Source organism: Penicillium lagena, assembly GCF_028827675.1.
Source record: "Penicillium lagena strain IBT 129212 chromosome Unknown utg000009l_segment0_segment0, whole genome shotgun sequence".
NCBI lineage: Eukaryota > Fungi > Ascomycota > Eurotiomycetes > Eurotiales > Aspergillaceae > Penicillium > Penicillium lagena.
The window spans coordinates 27,420-50,845 of NW_026623230.1; the positions used below are offsets into that span (position 1 = coordinate 27,420).

Here is a 23,426-nt window from a genome sequence, read left to right on the forward strand (position 1 = left end):
CTCATTTCCGCGCTGGGGGGAACAATCGGCTCAGCCGTCGAGACCAAATGTGCTTCATATCCCACTACAGACATTCCAGGGTGTAAGGCGGCATTCATGTTCATGCACCTGAAGCCAGGGAGTTCTACATACATGGAGAGCGTTTGGGGATGGTCGGTCAACCGAGATCTTGACGGCCTCAGCGGTGCGACCAACGGTACAAGCCAATCTGTCGCCGTTGGAAGAGGCTTACTTGTAGAGTCAAAAGGTGGAACGTGGCTCGTCGGTACAGCTTTTGAACATTTCGTGTTGTACCAGTACCAGATGCTGAATGCTGCGCATGTTTTCGCTTCGATGGCGCAGACGGAAACCGTGTACTGGCAACCTGCTCCGAAAGCTCCCGCTCCTTGGACGTAAGCTAGTTCTAATTTTTCCCAACGTGTCTAGATGTCTTCAACTAACGTATCAGGCCTAATCCCAAATACAACGATCCTGACTACGTTAACTGCGATGGTTCATCTTCGCAGTGTTTCATGGGATGGTCTTTGCGAGTTATTGGGGGTCATGACATGATATTCTACGGACTGGCATTCTGGCAGGTAAATGAACATTGACTGACACTACAAATCTTCGAAGATCATTCTAACTAATCTAGTTCTTCAATGGTCTCAACGGCGTCCAGGGCCCATATGCTCAGGAAAATATTGTCTCCATCGAAGATGAGCCCAAGTCCTTGAGGATCTACAACCTTGGCACTCACTTGGTACGCAACATGGTGACTGTGGATCAGAAGGCGACAGCTTTTAGCAAAGATAATGTGGGAGGCTGGGGCGGCCTTATTGCTGCTTATCTTCCTTTCGCGTGAGAGCGGATGTTTGAGCCTGTTCAGCCATAGACACGAGATTACGATCAGCATCGACGCCTGTTACTATAGGTGGTTCAATACATATTTGAATTTCGTTGTTATAACATGTGTTAACTTCTAAAATTCATAAACTCGTTACTGTGTAACAAAAGTATGCAGGAGGTATAACCATATTTGAGCCGGAATTGTGACCCAGGCAATAGGCACTGGCTGGTGGTGTTAGATAATGCGAATGACGATAGGGTCTTTTTCGGTGGCAATGAATATAATGAACGAGGGCCACTAGTCAGCTTCCTGCCCCAGGCGGCCCATGGATCAATCCTGATCACATCGCGAAATGGTCTCGCGGCACGGAAACTGGTGGGGAGCGATGGTCAGGTGATCGAGGTTCAACCAATGAATGAGGAAGAGTCCCTCGCCCTTTTATGGGCAAGGATTCGGGCCCCCAATCTAAAGAGTATGGAGAGGACGAGAGGGCACTGGTCCAGGCACTTGAATATATTCCATTGGCAATCACGCAGGCTGCGGCGTATATTGCCACCCGATTGCCCCTTGTCACCGTCTCGGCATACCTTCGACTTTCCCACGAAAGCGAGTCGAAGCGGACGCGACATCTCCAGAATGAGGATTCCACGGAAATCCGGCGCGATCCTAGCATTCGGTATGCGATAATCACAACTTGGCAGCTATCGTTTGAGCAGATCCGTCAGGAGCAGCCGGCGGCGACAGATCTCCTAGCGTTGATGCGTATGTTCGATCGGCAGGGAATCCCCGAAGATCTGGTGCGCGACTACGATCCACATATCCTGGAATTCCATGATGCATTGGCGCCGCTGTTCAGCTATTCTCTGGTCCGACTGGAAATGAACGAACGGTTATTTGACATGCACCGCCTGGTGCAATTATCGGTCCGGGGTTAGTAACTTAAATGGTAAAGGGTTTTCTTGTCGAGAAAATAGATGCCAGATCGAGACCGGTCTAACTCGAAATAAGCATCAGCAGCTCCACGCCTCGCAGGCCAAATCACGAGAGACTATGGCACGGGTATTTCCAGATGGCGAGTACGAAAACTGGACACAATGTCGATCGCTCCTTGCGGATGCCAATAGTGTGCTGAAGCCTATTTGTGACGTCGATGAGGAAGATCGACTAAATGCCGCCACTCTTTCATCTAATTGTGGACGGTTTCTGGATCTTCAAGGGGCTTATAAAGATTCGGAAGTGATGCACCGACAGGCGTTGGAAGCACCAGAGAAGGAGCTTGGACGCGGTATCCCGACACGCTCATCAGTGTCAATAACCTTGGCAATGGGCTCTCCAGTCAAGGGAATTATGATGAGGCGGAAGCGATGCATCGACGGGCGTTGGAAGCATGAGAGAAGGTGCTTGGACGCGAGCATCTCTCCACCCTCACCAGTGTCAGTAACCTTGGCAATGTCCTTAACAGCCAAGGAAAGTATGAATAGGTGGAAGTGATCCATCGACGAGACCTGCAAGGGAGTGAGAATGTGCTTGAACGCGAACATCCCAGCACACCAACTAGTGTCGATATCCTTTAGACTTCCTGGACCAACACGGGAACGTGAAGAGTCTTCATATTCATAGACCTTTATCTCTAGTATATAATGTAAAAGCAGCATACATGGAGATAGAAAATCTATACTTAGTAATCTCTCCTGGAGCACAGTATATCGTCGCAGTTTGATGCGTTCCCGAAGTACTTCTACAAATTATGTTTCCTTCAAGCAGGCCATCTACTTGCAGACCAGGTTGTGGGGCGGCTGTTCCGTTAGTAGCGCTATTTTTTTCCATACATTAAGTTACATGATGGTTACCTCCTCGTGTATTCGCTTCATCGGTATTTTTATCTTATGTACCTTTCTGTTGCCAAGAATTCCACCAAAATTGGTATATCCTCAGGTAAACATAATTAGGATAATATAAAAAATCAATATAGGGAACTAGGTATGCGAAATAATGCAACAATGCCTTTCCTATTGATCTTAGCCGTTTTTGTGGATGATGTCCGCGTCGTAGTAGTAAACAGTGGATTTTCTAGTAGTGCTTGTCGTCCTGTATAATCCGCCACTCCAGCACTTTGTGATCTTTATTTGAAAAGAGCTATCGAACAAGGAATCAAATGATTACTATTTTCGCTGCTCTCAGCCAATAATCAGTTCGTGGTTTGGGAGCGGCGGTGCTCAAATGTGTAGGTACCTGGTAGGCGTTTCATCACACAGGGCATTTCATGTCGTCGGGATGAGGGGTAACGTTGTTGTGTTGTGTTCCGAGTGGGAACGAACGTCGGACCAATGGCGGACCCACCCGTGGGGCTGATGCTGTGCACTTACCGATGCGCACTTGTTGTGCTTATGAAGACGATAAAATTTTTCACATCCAGATGGACAGAGAGTGATTAACATGCGAGAAAAGATCCTGAGGTTATTTGACACGCTCAAGGAGCTGTGAAATAGATCCAACAGAACTAACTGTTTTTCCATGAACCCGGAGTTTTAGCACCCATGAATAGCCTTGCTAGCTTGCTGGTACCAGACTTTCAACCACCGCCGCTTTTCCACGGTATTGAACTTTGGTACCTAGGAGTATCGCTGGTTGAATAAATTATGAATTGTAACCTTAATTACATACTTTACTCTTATTTCTACCGCTATATATGACGGTTTTTTATTGAAATAAAGCGTATTATGGATTATTATAGCTATATTAAGTAGTACTAGCTAATAAATTACTGAATACGGAAGTTAGTATGTACCCGAAAGCTCTGGCTTGAGTAAATTTATCAACGAGTATTCTCTCTAGATACTAATTTTATATTAAAAATGGACGAAATCTAGTAACTGCGTACATCCAATTTAAGCATGTCCTCGTGATGGTCGTGCGGGTGACCCTCTATGTCGAGGTTCTATAAATCCTTAGCGGTTCCACTCCCACTTTTTGAATCTCTTCAATTCTCACCCCTCAATTTCCTGATTCCCTGAATTCCAAGTCCAAACTTCACGCTTAGGTCTCCTTGTAGTGCTGTGTAAAATCATACTCAACTTTGCTATCCTTCTGCAATGTCTTTCAGCATCTACCGAGGACACGTGAAATAACAGTAAACAAACTGACTAAAAAAACTCCTTCGTTTTCTGTTGATCACCTTCCATTTCCTTCAACAATCCCAAGAATGGATCCGTCTCCAGCGCCAAAGCGTGTGAAGGCCAATATCCGCCGATTTTAGCGACAATAAAGTTTGGTCAGACTGATTCTTTCGCGTCATGTTATTTAACCCTAGCTCTTACGCACCTACATTCAACGCTAGGACATCCTTTCGACGTCGAAGTTTACACCAAAATGGCATCAACACCATTCGAGACGCTTTTGGAACAAGCTTCCATCAAGCACTACACCCCAGTGTCACCAGGTTATGAGGCTGTCAAGACCACAAACTTGTTTCTGGATTATCAGCCATCCATAATAGCACGTCCCCAAAACGCAAACGATGTGGCTACATTGATCAAACCATGTGTGGCCAATGATACCTCGTTCGTCATCCGCACAGGTGGCCATGATGTTCACGGCCATTCCACCAGATCCAACATTTTGCAAATCGACATGCGGGACATCAATTACATAGAGCCTGAGCCGAGCAAGAAAATCGCCCGAGGGTGGCGGCATTCTTGACGAAACCCGGTTGGAGGAATTGGCCAAGCATGACTTAGTAACCTCCACGGGCAATGTTGGCACCGTGGGTTATGTAAGCTGGGCAACATTGGGAGCGTATGGGCCTTTGTCGCCCCGTATGGGGTATGGAGTTGATCACATTGTGGGAGCGAGAGTCGTAAACGCTGAGGGGGAAGTTCGAAGCGAATGAGAGGATGCTGGAAGTCGTAAGGGGCGGAGGTGGGAATTTGGGCGTTGTCGTTGAATTAACGATCAAGGTCTACCCAGCACATGACGTTTGTCCCTTTCACGGTTTATATCAAACAATACTAACGAGGTATACTTAGATCCAAGGGGGTATGATCATATTCGACTCCAGCAGCCTGTGCAGCACGGCTCAGACATATTGGACCAACTTCAACAATCTTCTAGAGTCAACCGATATCCCCGATAATCTTGGCCTTCATCCAACTATTCTCTATATTCCAAATCTCGGTAATGTATTCGGCATCCCTTTCATCTGGGCTGGTCCGCTCGATGATCGTGCCAAGGATTGGCAGGAGAAGGTTTCAAGCTTAGCACCTGTCAAGATTTCAACTGTGCAAACGATTTCATTCGCTGCACTCGTCACCGAAATAACGCCCATGGTACCAAAATTTGTGCACGCAGGCAAGTGTCGGACTCTGAGCCTTCGAGTTCTTGGACTTTCCAATTCGGCGGTTGAGATCGTCGCCAAGCATGCTAAGCTGCAGCCCCAATCGGGAGCCATGTGTACTTTCCACTCGATACGTGGAATTTTACGAACTTGCAACCATTTCCAAACGTCTTTCGGAATCGGGAGGCGCATCATGTTCTCGAGATAGTAGGACTGAGTGCGTCTCCGGAAGGTGCGGATAGATTTCTACTTCGCCTGATGCGCGTCGCGTATCAGGAATATTAAAGTTAAGTAGTGGTCACGAGTTCATCGCTTTATCGCCTTATCAGTGGGTCTCTGAGTTGAATCCTCATATTAGGAAAGACCAATTGTCTCGGTTTTCAACGCGTCGATATTGCCGACTTGAGCGTGTTGTTGAGCGTGTTGTTACGTGTCTGTCGAGTTATTGCCAATTATCTGACCCTTTGTGGAAATTTTGGTCGCAAATTGGCTGTCTAGGACGGGGGAAATCACAGATCCGGATTGTTGGGTGAGTTGTTCTGAATGTCCGCAGAGATACAGCGTCGGGGCTTCGTCAGGGAAAGGCGGGTCTAGGTGACGCAGCACAAAGACTAGGATATGCGAATAACATAGCTCCGCTCTCGTTGGGAATGGTCGCCTCGATATTTGCCATGTCAAGCAGCACGGAGGGGATTTTATGCAATCCTTGCCGCAGAGCTCAATGGAATCGATTTTTACCCTCCCTCCCTCCCACATGCACATTGGTCCGAATATGACCAGTCCGATGTACGCATACAATATGAGGACTTGTGGAGTTGACGCCGAAAATGGCCGCTTCTAAGGTCAGAAACGGCGGCCTTTCCAAAACCCAGAGCGAGCAGCCGCTTGACCGCCTATTACTTTGTGGCACGACTATTCTGCACCCGCGCAGCACTTTGTCACCGCCCTTGACTTTGGCAAGCGGTTCTCATTGTTTCGACTCTAGGCCAAATGACGCTATAAATGGGCTCCCCTCTGCAGCCAAATCCAGCACACGTCCCTTTTTGCCTAGCCTAGTCGCACGCGTACACAATGGGGTCTTTCCCCCTTTTCCTTTTATTTTTTTCATACCCTTCCGCGATTTGGGTGCATGGTGGGTCGTTGAAGTGAGGGAGCTACCGCGTTAGGGCGCGATCGCGTTTTCTGACTTACTCGCTTACAGATTACGTTATGACTCGGACACTTGTTCTTCCGCTGGGTAATCTCCAATGAGCGTGTCACTATCTCAAGGTCGGGCACCAAGATAGGTTTGGGGTGAAATGAGTTATTGTAATAAATAGCTACACGCTGGACCACTTTCGCAGGTGGCGCTAACAACGTTGCTGTCCTCTAAGAAGCCTATTGAATTCTCTTGCTTAATCTATCTATAAGCCTCTTCAATATGGTTACACCGAGACCAGACTATATCCAATTTAAGATCCTCCCGGCCATAGGGGAAGATTGCTTCGCTCTAGCGCAGGTGGAATCCATCGCCAATGATGAGGCAAACAAAGCTAGAGAAGGGGAAAATATCTCGCGCGTCATTTTTGGCACTCCTAGCGAAGTAAGCCAGTCCTTCCGGGCGAAAGGTCTCATCGATAAGATGAAAAACGACCCATACGTGCGAAACTACAAGGCAGTGGTTGAGGAAAACGGTCAGCAAAAGATTGTCGGCTGGGCCAATTGGTCATTCTTCAATGAACCTCAACCTATCGAATTCAAGGAGATTGAATGGCCCACAGGAGTAAATTCCAAGGCCTGCAACGAGTTCATCGGCACCCTGACGGCTATAAGGGAAAAATATATGTCTGGAAAGACATATGGCTGTAAGTGCATTTATTTAAGTTGTGATATTCATGTCTAAATGGCAGACAGTCTTGCAAGTTCTCGCCACGCTGCCTCAATATCGTGGCCATGGCATCGGCTCTGCTCTCATTAAGCTTGGTCTTGCCGAGGCTTGTAAGGTAGGTTTGATTGAGTTCTACCTTGAAGCTTCTGATGATGGTCATGATCTCTATGAGAAGTTCGGTTTCGTGGACGTTGAGCATATCCCGGTGGATCTCAAACAGTATGGCGGAGATTGCCAGGCTCAAGTAACGGCAATGAGAATATTCCCAAATTGAGTCGATTTTTGCAGTTACATCTGATGAATATTATTCCTACATTATTGCCACTGCTCTCTATTCTTGATATCAGTTTCCCTTAAATGCATATGAACATGAGTGACGTGCGATTCAAGAAAGCTGGTTGCTCTAAAAAGGAAGAGAGAAAAAAGAAGAGCGGGGGTGGATAGAGGCAAATTCGACCGCTGTCGTCATTGCTTCCCGAGTGAAATGGTGAGCTGAGATATGCTTGACGGGCAGTCAAAATCAATCACCTCAATAGTTAAGGCGATGAATTAGAGTGTTGGGATTGTTATGATGCGTAATGAATATTCATCACTCCGATTGATTTTTGAAGTGAAGTAGTCTGTTAAGTTGTGTCTTTCGGAGTGGCTTTTCGTTTGGATGGTCTATCGACGAGGAGTATCATAGGTATCGCCACTACGACAATGATCCGATCGATGTTTGAATAGACTCATCTACCCTAACCCCTCACCGAAGTTGGTTTATCCAACTAGACCAAAATACGAATCCGTACCCAGTCTAGTAGGTTGTGGTTTATAATCAAGTTTCTTTTGCGAGGGGTCAGGGTAAATGAAATCATCCATCCGTCCATCCATACTGTATCCGTCTACTGTCACAGATAAAAGCAAGGCATTACTTACGAGCAATAGGATTTCACCAGAGATAATGAGGGCGCTAGGAAGATTGGGTCGAGAAGAGCCCCTCTGAAACAATACTCAAAAATTACATATAATTATTCAATCATCACCTTTGAGACATGCCCACAAAGGTTTTCAAGTTTTCGGCCAAAGGGAAGACGATCCTTTGATAGATTTCATCTTGCATATTCTCATCTTCCAAAGTGAGTCCTATTTTCCAGCGCCAAAAATGACATTGTTCCACAACATCACCGTATAGGAGGCCGCTCTGCGACTCCACACATTGAAGCAAATGAGCAGCTCTCTTGAAATTTGCATTAGCTTCATTGTCATCTAGGTCCTCTGTTGGACGGAGTAATATTCCACGAGGTTGCTTAGAAGTTTACTATATTATAACGATGACTCATTTACTACCGTTCATGCAAGACGATACAGTTTGATAGGGGTTTTTGTGGACATTAACTAGACTTGGACTGGCGTGTTTCAAGATAAGGTCTGAGAAACAATCTGTGAGTGTATCGGGGGGAGCTTTTTTCGAATATAGCAGTATATCAGTAATAAGGTTTCGTGAAACAATAGAGCATGTAGGTGGTGACATCAATTTCGAGACATACTATACTGTCCTGGAGTTCGAATAACTGAACTGTTCTTGGTATTATCTAAAGCGTCCTGATCTAATCATCATCTGTCTGCATTACATCGTGATCGCCGTGGGTGATTTGTTATCAATTGAACCCCAGAAAAGCCAAGCTAGATATCGTTGTAATGTAGTGTAAGAAGCGTATTGGCTTTGAGCATGCTGACAGTTGGAATGCCAAGGTTTGGAAATTTGATTAGCGCTGACAAGCACGTTTGTCACCCCTGGTTTCTAAACCCCCCTCTTAAATCAGTCCAATAACCGGCCCATTCATTACAAAGCAGTTATATTTAACTATTAAGAGTGGATACGAAGACCTTTCGTCTTTAACATTGGTTAGTATCCAATGTACTGGCAGTTAGCTTGTTTTAGCATACTTCGTCTTCCCTTCTTTTAAAAGTGATCATCCAATGAATGAAAATATATCATATTAAGGCATGCGTCAGAAACATCCATAACCGGAATAAATACACAATAGAAAGAGGAGCATGGCAGGATTGGAGACACTTATGACCCCACACATAGCTCAAGATGGAGTGGTTTTGTCTGATTCTTGATCAAATATGAAGAGGGGTGGATCATGGAACGGGATCTTCGCAAACACATCCATCGTCCAAGCCTGGTATTCTTGATTGCCCTGAGCGAGGCCCAAGACCGTAGCCGCGATAGATTTAGGAAATATTGACCACGACCTTTCCCATGTGCTTCTGTTCAAATTGGTACTTGAATGCTGCAGGTAACTCCTGGAAAGAAAAGACAGCAGGGTCAATCACAGGATGGATGTTGTTGACCCCAATGGCACGAATCATCTCCTCAAATTGAGCTCGATTGCCCATTTCAATGCCGCGAACAACACACGTGCGAGAGAACGGCTCGAGGAGGGAGGGATGATCTTCACCTTTGTCCATTCCGGTTAGGAAACCAATAATAGCAACATGACCTCCAGGTGTAACAGCCTCCAGAGATTGCTTGATTGTGTTGTGTCCACCTACTTCAATGATGCGATGGCAACCTAGGCCTTGCGGAGACAGCTGTTTCGCTTTTCTTCCCCAGTTTCTTTCGTCGCGATAGTTGATGATGTGATGCGCTCCAATTTCCCTGAGGTTCTGTGCCTTGGTTTCCGAAGAGGTGGTAGCAATGACCGTAGCGCCAGCCGCTAGAGCGAACTGAATAGCGAACAAAGAGACACCGCCAGTCCCTTGGGTAAGAACACAGTCACCCGGCCTAAGGGTCTGCAATCCGTTCAGGCTGTTCCACACTGTAAGAGCGGCGAAAGAGTTGCCCCTTCCTGGAAATTGAGGTTGGGTGGGAGGTGCAGTAAGCCTTGCTCATCGAAAACACCAAATTGCCGAAATGTGCCATCAGCTGAGCCCCCCAAAGCCTTGTCTGCGATAGACTTGGTAGGGGCAGGGCCGCTGAAGAAGTCTTGATAGAAAGCCGTCACAACATGATCGCCCTTCTTGAAGCGGGAAACTCTAGATCCAACTGCAAGAACCTCACCAGCACCATCACTGCCAGCAACCACGCCTTCCTTTACCTTGCGAGGGTATGTGCCTTGACAGACTGTAACAATATCTCCTTAGAACACGACTTATATGCAGAATGCGCTCGGCTCTGAAGACTTACTGACGAGATCGCGGTAGTTCAGTCAGGCGGCCTGAAATTTCACCAGTACATCTGTTGGGCTTAACGATGATAGAGGCTTGGTCTTCTTTCCACTTCAGCGCACTTGTCCCTGCGCCAGGGCCAGTGCCATGCACGGCCCAGGTGCTGGTGGTGGTCGGTAGAGACATTGCGACAAGAAATTTGATATTGCGCCTGAGTATTCGCCGGACCGACAGAAGATGAACGGTGATATATTGGCAACAAATGGCACGACAATCATAAGCACCACCAAATGGCCCCCCTTTTATGCCACAAGTATGAACATATATTTAACTTTAAGCCGGCTCGCTCGTCGTAGTTTGACAAACGGATCCACTCTTTTTTCACATTTGTCTTTCCCCGAGTGACCACATTCTCATTAGGAATGCCAAGAGATGGGGTCACTTAAGATGGGATTGAACCAATCGGATAAATTCGGCTATCTCGCTCCCGCTTCGATCGCTTAGGTCGCCTACTCCATGGGGTAGCGCTAGTCTTCAAGACTTCACTGATCGGGGTAATTAGTAAGAACACAGGGGCCATGGCACATCATGCCTTAAAGTCAATTAAGGAGCCAATGAATAATTGAATTGCTAGCCATAAATACGTAAAGCCAAGGGAGTCAAAGGGTTTAAGCTCTTTGCTGAGTAATGGGTAGACTAGGTCATCGAATGATTTTAAAGCAAGTAAAGCATCTCTTTATTGATAATCCGAACAGTCAACGTGAGGGACCAGACACCGACAGCCCCTTTCGATCCATTTTCGCAGGTATATAAACCAGTCCGCTTTGTCTCCCAGATCCTCGCTCTTCTTTAATCACGAAGCATATCACCCATCCCACGTTTCCAACTACGACCCTGTTTAAGCGCAAGAAACATGTCGCCCAGAGCTGTTGACAAATCAATGCCGTACTTCCCTCTAGCTGGAGGTGCTGATGATGGCTGGTCCACGGAGGATGAAGCGACCGCCACATGCTTTTGCGGTGCAGTGCAACTGTCATTCGTAAGTCGTGTATTTCGAACCTACTGTCATTTCTGCTCGGCTCTAACAGCTGTATCAACCTTCTAGCCAACCCATGGAGCTGGCTATGTTGGCTCTTTCGTCTGCAATTGCTCCGACTGTCACAAGCTTACCGCATCTATGCATGCAACTAATTTCACGGTCTATGATACGCACTTGAAGCATTTGCGTGGCCGCGATAATCTAAAGAGGTACAGCCAGTCGCGCACTGTTTTTGTGAAAGAGCCGGGCAAAGAAAACACCATGACCAACTACTTTTGTTCCACATGTGGCTCGCTCATGTACCGTGTCGGTGCAGCTTTCCCCGGCATGAGTATTCTGCGTGTTGGCAGCGTGGATGACTTCTCGTTGCACGAGACTAAATTGAGACCCACAATGGAGCAGTTTACCAAGGACCGCGTTGCCTGGAAAGCTCCTACAGAAGGTGCAAAGCAATTTGTGGAGGATGGCCTTCATGTATAGTAGCCTAAGTGTGTACCAAGACTCTCCAACTTCCAGTTTCAATATTTACTATTGGCTGAAAACCATTCGTGGTGGCATAAATTGCTGATTTAGCATTTCTTCTTTGATTCCCAAACCTGGTCCGAAATATAACTAAATCCGAAATGACACCTGTATCTGAAAGTTTACATGGATGGTACTAACCAAGAATATATGAAGACCAATGTGAACATCAATGCCTCTCGTTCGCTCAACTACAGTACCGCGGCAGAATTTCATCACCGAATACCTCCTGCTGCGCATGTCTGGTAATAACTACGCGCCGAAACAACAAGTTATGCCCATCAAATGCATCGTGTGGGTCGATGTCATCATGAGGAATGTTTCGTCATTGACGCGCATGTATATAGTAAACTGATTCGTGAAATGAGTTGCAACTGGTCCTAGATAAGCACGGCCCCACGGCTTGGCCATCGTGATCAGCATGGGTACTGTCCTTTCTTTATTGCTCTTCAAACATTCATCCATTGATTGGGTTTTCATGACTGGCAAAAGTAAAATAGCATACACGAAAAAACTTGGTTTTATTCCGTTTTTCCTCATCTTACTGGAAAACGCGAGGCACCAATCCTGAGCTGCCTCTGACGTGCAGAACGTCCGGAAAAGGAAACTCACCTCCGAGCCAAACCGTCGTTTGCGACTTCCCGCAGCTCGCATTACGTAAGGTGACAGTCTGTTGCGATGCCAAGGCCCGGGACAGCTGGCACTGACTGACGCAGGTGGCGGGCAACTTGAAGCTATTTTGGATGAAACTTCTTTTTGGCAAGTTGACCACTGGGCGGAAATATGTACACAGTTTCGCTTTTCTATAAGGTAAATAAGCTTTCTAAAATCCGACCAACCTACCTACATTCTAAGGAATGGCTAACCAGAAGAGAACAGGCGGGAGAAGAGGGAGCTTGGCTGAAAAATAACATGGCTTTCTTCAGAAAGCAAATTGACGATTATGACGATGATGATTTCAAAAATATGCTGAAAGAGATTGAAGAGAGAGAGGAATTGAACAAATTGATCAAATAGGTGATCAGGTAGGTGCCTGAGGTGTCGGCGTCCACCGCCGCTTGTAAATAGACCTTTCCTTCTGGAAGATCACTTAGTCAATACAACTCACTCCATTCGTTGCCTCTCCCTCATGATCTCCATGATCAGGTCTCTGGGTTGGCTCTCCGATTCTCCCTGAGTCTCACCGCCATCATATTCTAATGTATCTGAAGTTGAATCCAACAACTCTCGCTGTCAATGCACGACAAATTCGCTTCGTTAAACTCATTTTAACGCAGCACCGCAAAGCCCCCGAATTCTACCGGTAGCGACATTCAAGCTATAAGAATTGGTGAAATTGCCTATTGGAATGAAGTTCGGCTTCAGATCGTCAAGACTTATCGCAGGACCCATTCAGTTTCAATAATATACTTGGTAATCCTCCTATCCCGGCTAGTGCCATTGGAAATTTCGATATTCTTTTCGATAATTTTTTGTTTCACATTCCCTGGACTTCCGACCGAATATCACTCGGGTCTCGACGGATTCAGCTACGGGTTTAGTCAAAATATGGGCCCTATCTGATCGCCTTTGCTTAATTTGATATATTCCATCTATGACCGCTCAATTGAATACTTGGTCCTTTTACCCTATTGCGTCCGAATATCTGTCTTTTGCGTGGTGTCGGATATTGGAGAAAACAACGATTGGAGCACGAGGTTTATTTAGACGAAATGAAGTTCATTCCAAGTGGCGTAACTGATGGGGAAAGAGGAAGATATATGTATCAAGCAAGACCATATCAAACTCTTTCTAGATACCGATCCACCAAGAAATAAAGTTGAGCTGATTAACTACATGATTCCAAGCGCAATCTAGAAATTGCTTAGGGTTCTGAGAGCGCGTCGCTATTCACCGTGTATGGAATTTCGAACACACAAGTACGTGGTTATACCAATAACAAAGGAGATAGGCTAAAATGATTATTGCATGAAACGGCAAGCTAGTCGTCTAACTAAATGACCAAGATTTCCAGTAAATTCATCATGGATCAGTAGGCCCAAGTTGCTCGTAACAGGGCGGAGACTCTGAAAATCGAAAGCAGATTGGAACCGCTCCGCAATTTGATACTGGATGATCCAAGGCACCAATCTCAGGTAAGTTCGCGAAAATGAGATCCGAAGTGTGTTTACCATAAGATGGAGGAGGACTTCCGTGGGTTACTAAAAGATTAAAATCCTGACCAGGAACGATGGCACTTTGCTCAATCACACTGGCTGCCATGTGAATGTTGAATGATATTTCTTTCATGACCTGGACCAGAGTTTAGTTGCAAGATCTCGAATACTGAGCAGATTTGCACACCTTGGTTGATACTAGGCCTTGCCCGTCTTGGAAATCGGCGATTATTACCAGAGCATGTCCAATTTTGATATTTTGAGTCGAAATACTCTGTGAACAGTGCTGCAAGCTCTTTGGTAGAGAAACTGGCTGTTTGATACGCCACTCAGTCTCTGCAGAACTAGCTTCGTCGGTGACATCTTCTTTCTGTGTGAAAACTGTATGGTTCTTTGCTGAGGTGACATAACGAATATTATCCCGTACTGACTCTCTTGCGGTGGCATCGAATCGCAAGTAGTGCTTTTCAATAACTTCGATTGTGAGAGCACAAAGTTTGATGCTTTTCGACAGTGGCGCAAACCAGCATTCCACAAGGAAAGTGCTGCCGAAAGGAATATTTTGATCCGGCATAGAAATGCTATACTGAATATTTTGAGAGAAAAGACCCTCGACAGCCTAGCAATCAAATATTAGTTTAGTCTACCTTGTAGACAAGTGTGTACGTCCGTACCATTGGGAAGCTTTGTGTCATGTTGACCATATCCGGATTAGGAGTGCTGTAAAGTTTTACCGGTCGCGAAACGATTAAATCTTTCCTGAAGCGACGCTCCAACACGGCTTCTACTCGATAGGTGTGGTATTCATGGTTCGGACCTGTTATTGTTTCCAAGATGTTACTCGACAGCGGAATTGTAAATGGAAATTCGTAATCTCCAGCAGCCATTTGGAAAGAATCAAGAGTCTTGGATGATGCAAGCATCTGATGTCGTTCGAAAGTGAGCTGCTCCCGGCCGTCTGATATGAAGAAGTCGTCCGGTGGACTAAAATTCAAAACTTGAGCAAAGAAAACTCATCACGTCATTGTGAGATGCTCTTACATTCTCATGATTCCTCTAGTTCTCACTTTGATGCTTCTGAACCAAGCGGCACGAGAGAGACAGATGTGAAATTTTCCAGTAATCTCAGGCACATTTTCTGGATCCCGCACGTGCGGAAAGAATATGCAGGATCTCTCCAGACTACGACGAGAATATATGTTAGTAAGCCTCTGTATTGATGGTAATACTGGGCCAAACCTCAAATCATAGCTTGCTATGTCTCCTTTCCAAACCATTAAGGCGGTGGTAACCCAACTTTTTGAAGAATCAAACATTAATGCACTCTCTTTGCACGCTTTAAAACTGCTTAATTGCGAATCTTGGTCTCTTTTATTGTTTAAAAAGGATGTTGCCACCTTCTGCGGACTTGCCTAAACGGGCCAGAGTGCGACAAGTGAACTTTGCCGCTCTCATTAATTTGCGCGCTAGTCACACTAGCCGGACCAGAAAGAGAGTTACGTGGATTAAAGTTTCCTGAGGGCAATCGAGAAAAGGCTAATAAGCTGTCAAGTCCATTAGGAATGGCGGACAGGACGAGATCGAATTCTCATATAGCATACGCCAAAAGGTAGAACAGTATGACAGTTGAAAAGTTCAGGACAAAAGAAGGAGATCGAATAGGACATTAAATGCAAAGAACGCTGCACTTGATTTGCACGCAACATGGTTGTATTTTCTACCATTATGTAGAAGTTGAGATTAATTACGTTATGAAATAATATTCACGTTCTCACAGTGGTGGATACACATAAACAATTAAGCGTCACCGCCCGCGGAGCGGAAGCTTACCATAACAGGCAATAAATTTACGGGGAGCGGTCTTTGATGTAATAGGAAATTCCCGACTTGGGAGTAATCCGTATAAATTGGGCCGAAAGTGTCGGTTTTGAGACTTGCTGACCCATTTCTCTAAATCTGTCCGAATCTTTCAACACATTTCATCGATTTTATATTATCCCACTGCAGTATTCTCCCAAGCATCTTCCATCATGCTAACATCTCAATTTGCCGTTTATCCAACTCTCCGCAAAAGAATTGTGATCATCTCAGGCGGCGCAACCGGTATCGGTGGCGCAATGGTTGAAGCATTTGCCAATCAGGGTGCCCAGGTCGTCATACTCGACATCCTTACGAAAGCCGCGTGTCAGCTTATCGAGAAACTCGAAAAGGCTGGTGTCACCTACCCACCTATCTTCATGCATTGTGACGTGACAGACATTGAGGGCGATGTTAAGTCCGTTTCTGCCTCGCTTTTGGAACTCTACCCTCAAATTGATGTCCTCATTAACAATGCCGCCAACGATAAACGCCAGAAATCGGGCGATATTACGTTGGATTTGTGGGAGAAAGGTCTCGCTACCAATCTCCGCCATCATTTTTTTATCACCCAGGCACTCCTGCCAGCTTTCAGCGAGACTTCCTCGGTCATCAACATGGGCAGTGTTGCTTGGGCTACTCCTCTGACCGATATGGCACCATATGTTGTCAGCAAGTCCGCCATTGTTGGACTCACAAAAACATTAGCCCATGAGCTCGGTCTGAGGGGTATTCGGGTCAACAGTATCATGCCAGGAGCAATTGCGACAGAGAGACAAAAAAGAGATATAATTACCCCAGAGTACGAAAAGAGCTTGCTGGAACGTCAGGCCCTTAAAAGGATTCTGAAGCCGTCTGATGTTTCAAACCTCGCATTGTGGCTTTCTGCTGCGGATGGCTCTGGCATGACTGGACAGAGCATTGTTATTGATGGAGGGTGGCTATAACTGAAGTTAACGCGCCGGAGTACCAAGAAAGGTATATTTAGACAACATCATAACCCGCACAGTTGCGGGTTAAAATGGCGACCTTAACCCGACCCGAGCTCTGTTCTCTTAGTTGTTTACCTTACTGGCTCCAGACAATGGTCAATTTGAAATGATTTTTCTAACCTTGGTTCTTGGATAAAAATATTACTACAAACGAATCTATTTGTCTGTCAGAATCTGACGGACTTTATGAGGCCTTTGGGTCTTCCACTACCAAACATATGAAATTTTCCCTTTTCTCCAACACCGTCATTCAGGCTATTCGATCTCGCCAAGATATCCAGCCCCTGATCGCGATTAGGAATATTCTTAAGCCCCACAGCATCCCAAGCTATTGAAAACGGTCCAGATAACTTAGATCGGATCGTGAACCATCTTCTCCTACCAAATCAGTAGTAGATGTCGTAGAGCGAGAAGATCTCACGGACGTGAGACGTCGGCTCTTCATATGGTGTGCTATTGGATAAATCCACTGACAGTGCAGGAAGCTTCCCTCTACCTGCATCAGCTCTTAAATATTCTGAAGAAAGAAAAAGACAACAGAATTCCCGAGGTAGACCATCATTGGCAAATTTTAGTGACATTGATATTTTTGATGATAGAGAAGCCAGTTCGTGATCACGTACGACTTCTCTGATTGGTGTTGTTTAGGTTACAAGGAATATATGAAAGAGCAACATATGTTGCGGGAAAGTTGTCTTTTGCACCCTGAGCAACAGGGATACGTTGACTCGAGCTGTCAAAGTGGATATGCACAGTTGATCTGCTCATAGGACTTGCTTGGCGACGATGACACTGACGACCGTATGAACTTATATGAGAAGAGTAATTGCACGGGCTCGATCGCTCCCGCTTGATGCGTTGTCCACATGGACGTAAGGCATCACATTTCAGGACTGGATATAGAGAGGCTTTTGCGATCCGTCGCCGGGACTGCTCTGAGACTTTTGGATGAGGCACAGTCTCGAAGCGGAAGCCGATCCGTGTAGCCAAAAAGGAAATGAAGAGCGAACTCCCGCTGGCCGATGGCATGGGTGGATAGCGTTCGGGCAGACAGGGATTCCGCCGGGTGCCACTCTACTAGCTGAACTAGGCTAAGAGCTGACTCAGCGTGGTCGTGCCCAGGGCACGTGATCGTTGTGAAGATAGTGCTTCAACATTATCATGCAGATAGCTGGGACTTTTCTTTCTTCTTCTTTCCTTCTCCAACTTGGGAAGTCCCGTCGTCATTGGCACATCAAATTGACTATTTCTTCATTTTCTTTCATGATGTGCCTGCCTGGTCACAAGCAGTAGACAAACAGAATTATTGGTTACGTCATGTGACGAACTTTTATGGGAAAAACAAAGCTAAGCTGCGCGTATTTGGGAAGCATGACTCTATGGAGGCTAGGCTGAGCTTATTGCCAATCCGGCGTCCAGAATCGGGTCGACGATAAAAACTTTGAAACAGGCACGTGCTCCCGAACGCCACTCAAATAAGTGGGACGTTTTCGGTTAAAGACCCCGCATTGGTACGTTCAGCTGGGACTATTTCCACATCTGGATAGCTTGAGGAAAGAAGTCTGAAGCTTTTTTGAATACAAATCTCATTGGTCACAACGACGATAACAGTTCTGCTTTTGTGGCTTTCGGGTTTTCAGCATTCGGGCAAGATGGAAACCAACTCCCAATCGGATCTCTAGGCTGTTCATTTCAAGATTGAACCTAGGTTTGCTGTATTGATTCTACAGAAAGATGGCCCGTCGACCTAGCGAGGCTTTCAAAGAATCATAGACGTTACAGGGCGAACCTATCGCCCCCCCAGACCATGTGTAGTTTCAAGACCATATAAATGAACCGCGTCCTGGCCCCGGACACATCATGTTCACTTCCTGTCGATCCCTTCAGAACGAGTATTTTCCGCCATGGAGATAAGTCAAATGAATAATCCCATGTTTTGGCTACCGCCGCAGCCCATCGATTCTTGGCTACCATACAACCAGAATGTTAGAAATCCTTTTATTAATACAAATGATGTGTGGTCGCTGAACTGCCTCTAGGACGATAAAGATCCTTTTGATCTTATCACGGACCAATCATTCCTCACTACAGCGATCTCTGATATTGGTCAGAAGTGTGAAACCCCAAGACCGAGCTCTCCTACAGATCCGAAAGCCCCGCCAAAGTGAGCAAAATAGCCACAAATTTGCTTTATTACATAGCAACAAATGACCCATTTTGGTGCCTTTGCAGGAATACCGATCAAGTTGAGAGCCATAACAAGGCTCGCCCAGTGCAGGAAAATTCGACTGAAAATACCCCCGGCTTTCCAGCCAACGCGAAGAAGAAATGGCAAGCTTCTCAGATTCACAGGCAGACCGTCAAATCTCAAAATATCAATCAAACCACGAGCCTGGATAGAAAAAGGATCCAAAACCGATTAGCGTACGTGGTACGATGCCTAGTGAAGACAAAACACCGCTAATAGTTGGTTCAGGCAAAAGACATTTCGCCAGCGAAAACAACAATACACAGAATCTTTGGAAAAACACGCGAAGGAACTAGAGGAGCAGCTCGGCCATCTTCGAGAACAGAATTGTGAACTCGAGCGGTCTTTGTCATCATACTGCCGGAATCAGAGTTTGAACTCACGAGGAAACTCCCTGTGTGTCATGTGTCGTCACATGATGAAGTTTTGGAACAATGGAATGGTGTGTCCGGGGCCAATTCCATCAGACTGCTGCAGTGAGTAATGAAACAGAAGTGAAAAAAGATTGAATATTTGGAAAGTTCGACCTCTACCGGAATACCAAAAACAATACTACAAAGAAGGGCTTACGGGAGCAGAAACAGGTTCCGTGAGTCAACCGAGCCATGAAACTTCCTCAACTGTGCTATGGGTTTCATTTCTGGACGAATTGCGAATTCGAGCAAATATGACGTAATCGGTGGAAATTGGGAAGATTAAGTGGTGTCACGGAGTCTTTACAATTTGTACAAAAGTAACAGATTTTTGTTTTGTAATGGTATGACGAAAGCTCACCATCGTTGTGTCGTGTACTGACAAGTTGATATTGGTCGCTTGGTATTTCGTAATTCGACTTAGATAACTCTGAACGAACGCGGAATGGGGTATCATGAGATCATCCAGCCGCCCTTTGATGAGTAAGAAAAAGAGGTTAGAGATCTATGATAATTACGATTATCATGTGTTCTAAATCCATTGTCCAGGAAAGAGACATTGGGAACGATGGAAAGGGGTGCTATGTTGCAGGCACGATACAGCAAGAGTTTTATTGCCAATTTTCTGCACTATGTATGGTGCCTTATGTAGTTAAAGTTATAATTATTTCACAGAGTGCGATAGGTTATTGGCGGTATAAGCAGACTGATACATATCTGACGGAAATTACATAGATTAATAAGTGCATTTACACACATATATAGCTATATTCTATTATATCTGGACCTAGTCCGAGAAAGCTTGAATGGAATTTTCAGCACTATTAAGGCTCTAGCTGGATAATGCCAATCACATATTTTAGTAGTGGACTATATCTTTCTCAGGGCAAGACTAAAGGTAATAATTTACAGTGTTGCCGAGTTTCGACCGAAATAATTTTATCGACGTACTCTAAATTCACTCGCAACCATCCAAGAGCTTTTTGAGACGATCAAATGCTGTTTGATAAGCCGGTACGCCAGTACAAATGGATGTTTGCGATAACGTGTTGAAAAATTGTATCAGAAAAACTTCGTCTCGAGGGTTACTCTGGCGTTTTGTAGCCATCCCGAATATAAGAGCGCAGCTCAATGTAATGTGAACGAACAGCCAAGACTTTCGTATCGGACACTGCAACTTCAACAACTCCAAGTACGTTTGCAAAACAGAGCGGCAACGGCTCAGATAGATATCGGTGAGCTCATCCTGACGTTGACCGTCAAGTGCAAGAACGGCAGGCCGGCACAAGCACAGCATGACGGAGTCTGAAAATGTACGGAAAAAGTAGTGTTGAATACAGTCGTCTCTGCTTTGGCACTTCGAGATATCTTGTACATGAGGGACAGACCGAGATTCAATGGCATTGAGAGCCCTTCGGTAATCAAGGATTGTCTCTGGAGGCAATAGTTGCTGTGAAGATTTGGCATAATCAAGAGCTTGCACAATCTTGTTTGCAGTCATAAAAAGATAATGGCAGCTGTCGGAAAACGTATATAGGTGATCGTCCCCAGGTATTGCTGGTGGCAGGAATGGAACGGTTTCAAGGACAGTTATTCCCGGCGGTCGATCATAACACAAAGATACCAGTGTATCTTGCCATATCAGAGAGCGCCTGGGCGTTGTTGGCTAATTATCAGTCTCTGCGTATGAGTTTCGATAAACGAAACTTACCATATGTAGTACTTCACAGTTGCCTCGGCTTTATTGGAATCAGTTATTGCATCCGGATTTGGTACACGATGTAGTCCGAGACTTTGAGCGAGACGTATGGTTAAACCTAGACAGAATGGAATCTTAGCAGAGACACGTATGCATGTCGTGAAGATTGTAGTTATTTACCGAGCATCGACCATGATGCTCCAGCGTCTGCTTGATTCCGCAAGAAATTGACCAGCAAAACAAGCGTTTGAATCACTTCAATGGTTGGGAAAGAGATGAAATTACTCAATCTCAAACATTGGAATGAACAACATGCTGTGTTCGGATGTTAGGATCCTCCTTTATTGTAAAAGTTGGCGTCGAGGCGGCAGGATTGATGCATACCAAACACACGAGCTTTTAGTATCTCAGTATCCGCTTCATAAGCAAGCTGTCCGCCACAGGCGAGAATAGCGAAGAGGAGGCCAAACCATGCAGGGCTGGTATTGGGCGAAAACATTGCCGAAGCGTTCCCCGTCGAATTCGCTCTGGTTTCGAGAAAATGAGCGAGCGTAGCCTCAAATTCCGGAAAATTCACTACGGATGGGAGAATGCGAAATAACGATCCTTGACAAAACCGAACTAGGCTATCGCTTGCTGTTAGAACGAGCGAATACTGTTGTTAGAATGTATTCACCGACCTTACAATATCGTCGTCATCAGGTAAAGCGAGGTATATCTTCTCCGGGCCATCATCCGGTTTCCAGAGATTTGTGAAAGGAAAATTGGGACTCGAGTCTTGCAAACACAAAATTTCAAAAATCGCCTGCGGGTGCGCACCAGGTACAAAGGACGCCGCTTGAGGCCCATCATGACGTTTACTTTGGTTTAGATTCTGATATTTAGTCAAAAGCTTTGGAAGCGAACTTGAGCCGAGATGGACTTTCGATTCATATGGCTCTACCGCATCCACATAGAGACCGCGAACCGAATTTGTATTTGCTGTTTCTGCCTGAGAGGCATGGAAAGGGTGTCCTTGGTGACCGTGTTTTGTCCTATCTTCGGCTGGCTCAGGACCGATGCGACTCTGTGGATACTCACAAAGATCGGCGTGTCCACGAACATTGCAACTATCACAGGGCTGACTGAGATCACATTTCACTTTGCGACGCCTGCAAGGATAACAGGCTTTCGCAGAACGAAATCGTCGTCGTTTGAATAGCAAGTAGTCAAGATCACGTTCTGTGTGAGTTCTCGACGATTGGCCACTATAAGTTTGTAGAGAATGTTCAGTTTCAAGGCTCAGGAAGGTTTCCAGAAGGACACGCAATCTACCTCTCCTCCATGTCGAAGTTTCTATCGTGAAAATCCCTGGGTTGGACTGTTTTAAAAGATCAGAAGCAATACTCAAAGGAAGAGTTGCGGTATAATTGGCAAGCAGAGGACGATCAACTTTTGTGTACAGTAAGTCTGTGATCTAGACACGGATTATCCAGTTGGAAATTCCATGCCCTGTCGCCACATTGCTGAAGGAATGAAAAGCCGTCTTAAAAACAAGTGGCATACTTAGAAATAACCCCGCTTTGCCAAGAAATTACTTAACGAACTGTGGTTGCATGACAAGTTTTCTCGGTCATAGGTATGGTGGTACATTTATAAAATACCAGCCGTATCAAAGTAAAGTAATCGAAGCCATCTTTTTTGTGACCCGTGTTATATCTCATACCGTACAGGTTACGCTCGTCAAATTTTAGCGAGCGCTTACAGTTATTTCCTTTATTGCGAAGTGTAATTAACTTACCTACTGTAGGTTCTTGTTAGTACTGTCGCTAATGAAATACCCTGGATGTGTATGAGCGTTTCCTGATTTCACTTCATTTCTTTATGTTATAGAAATATACCTATCGTGTTCGTAGTTGATAAATTAGAAGATTCGGATACGTGGCGCTTGTCAGTCTGAGCTTGAGCGGTCGTCTGTCAGATGTCTGGTTGAAATCATTGATACAGCCACAGTTCATACTAGCCCCATATTTTTAAGCTTGGCTGGCTTCAAAATATTAGAGAAATTGAAACACCAAGCGGTGCTTCTGTAGACGGAAACGACGCTTTCGTAATATTCATTGAAGCTTTTTGCAAAAAGATCTAAGATTTCAATTGAAGCCAAGGGCTGGCCATGAAAAGTGTCTAATCACTCCCTTTGAAGACAGCTCTGGCTATTGTGCTCTTATAACCTTCGTTTTTGACTCCATACTGGGCTCCTTGAAATGCAATTATAGCAACATCTGCTTGTCATGTTATTAACGGCCCTGCAAGAAAAAGGTTCGTGCAAGTTT

The 23,426-nt window shown here is 45.4% G+C and overlaps 4 protein-coding genes across 4 annotated transcripts; 2 read left to right on the forward strand and 2 right to left on the reverse strand.

The window, feature by feature from the left end:
• Positions 1-9,252: 9,252 nt before the first annotated feature.
• N7510_011832 (zinc-dependent alcohol dehydrogenase family protein) lies at positions 9,253-10,374 on the reverse strand (the record flags this gene model as incomplete). Its single annotated transcript, XM_056983756.1, has 3 exons — positions 9,253-9,779; positions 9,839-10,144; positions 10,212-10,374. The coding sequence occupies 3 exons, from the start codon at positions 10,372-10,374 to the stop codon at positions 9,253-9,255; spliced, it is 996 nt and encodes a 331-aa protein (XP_056827917.1).
• A 727-nt stretch (positions 10,375-11,101) lies between these two features.
• On the forward strand, positions 11,102-11,707 carry N7510_011833 (GFA family protein; the record flags this gene model as incomplete). The annotated part of the gene is made up of 2 exons (XM_056983757.1): positions 11,102-11,227; positions 11,294-11,707. The coding sequence occupies 2 exons, from the start codon at positions 11,102-11,104 to the stop codon at positions 11,705-11,707; spliced, it is 540 nt and encodes a 179-aa protein (XP_056827918.1).
• Positions 11,708-13,771: 2,064 nt separating this feature from the next.
• Positions 13,772-14,828, reverse strand: N7510_011834 (uncharacterized protein; the record flags this gene model as incomplete). Its single annotated transcript, XM_056983758.1, has 3 exons — positions 13,772-14,041; positions 14,093-14,524; positions 14,580-14,828. The coding sequence occupies 3 exons, from the start codon at positions 14,826-14,828 to the stop codon at positions 13,772-13,774; spliced, it is 951 nt and encodes a 316-aa protein (XP_056827919.1).
• Positions 14,829-15,935: 1,107 nt separating this feature from the next.
• N7510_011835 (SDR family NAD(P)-dependent oxidoreductase) lies at positions 15,936-16,709 on the forward strand (the record flags this gene model as incomplete). Its single annotated transcript, XM_056983759.1, has 1 exon — positions 15,936-16,709. The coding sequence occupies one exon, from the start codon at positions 15,936-15,938 to the stop codon at positions 16,707-16,709; it is 774 nt and encodes a 257-aa protein (XP_056827920.1).
• Between the last annotated feature and the right edge of the window lie 6,717 nt (positions 16,710-23,426).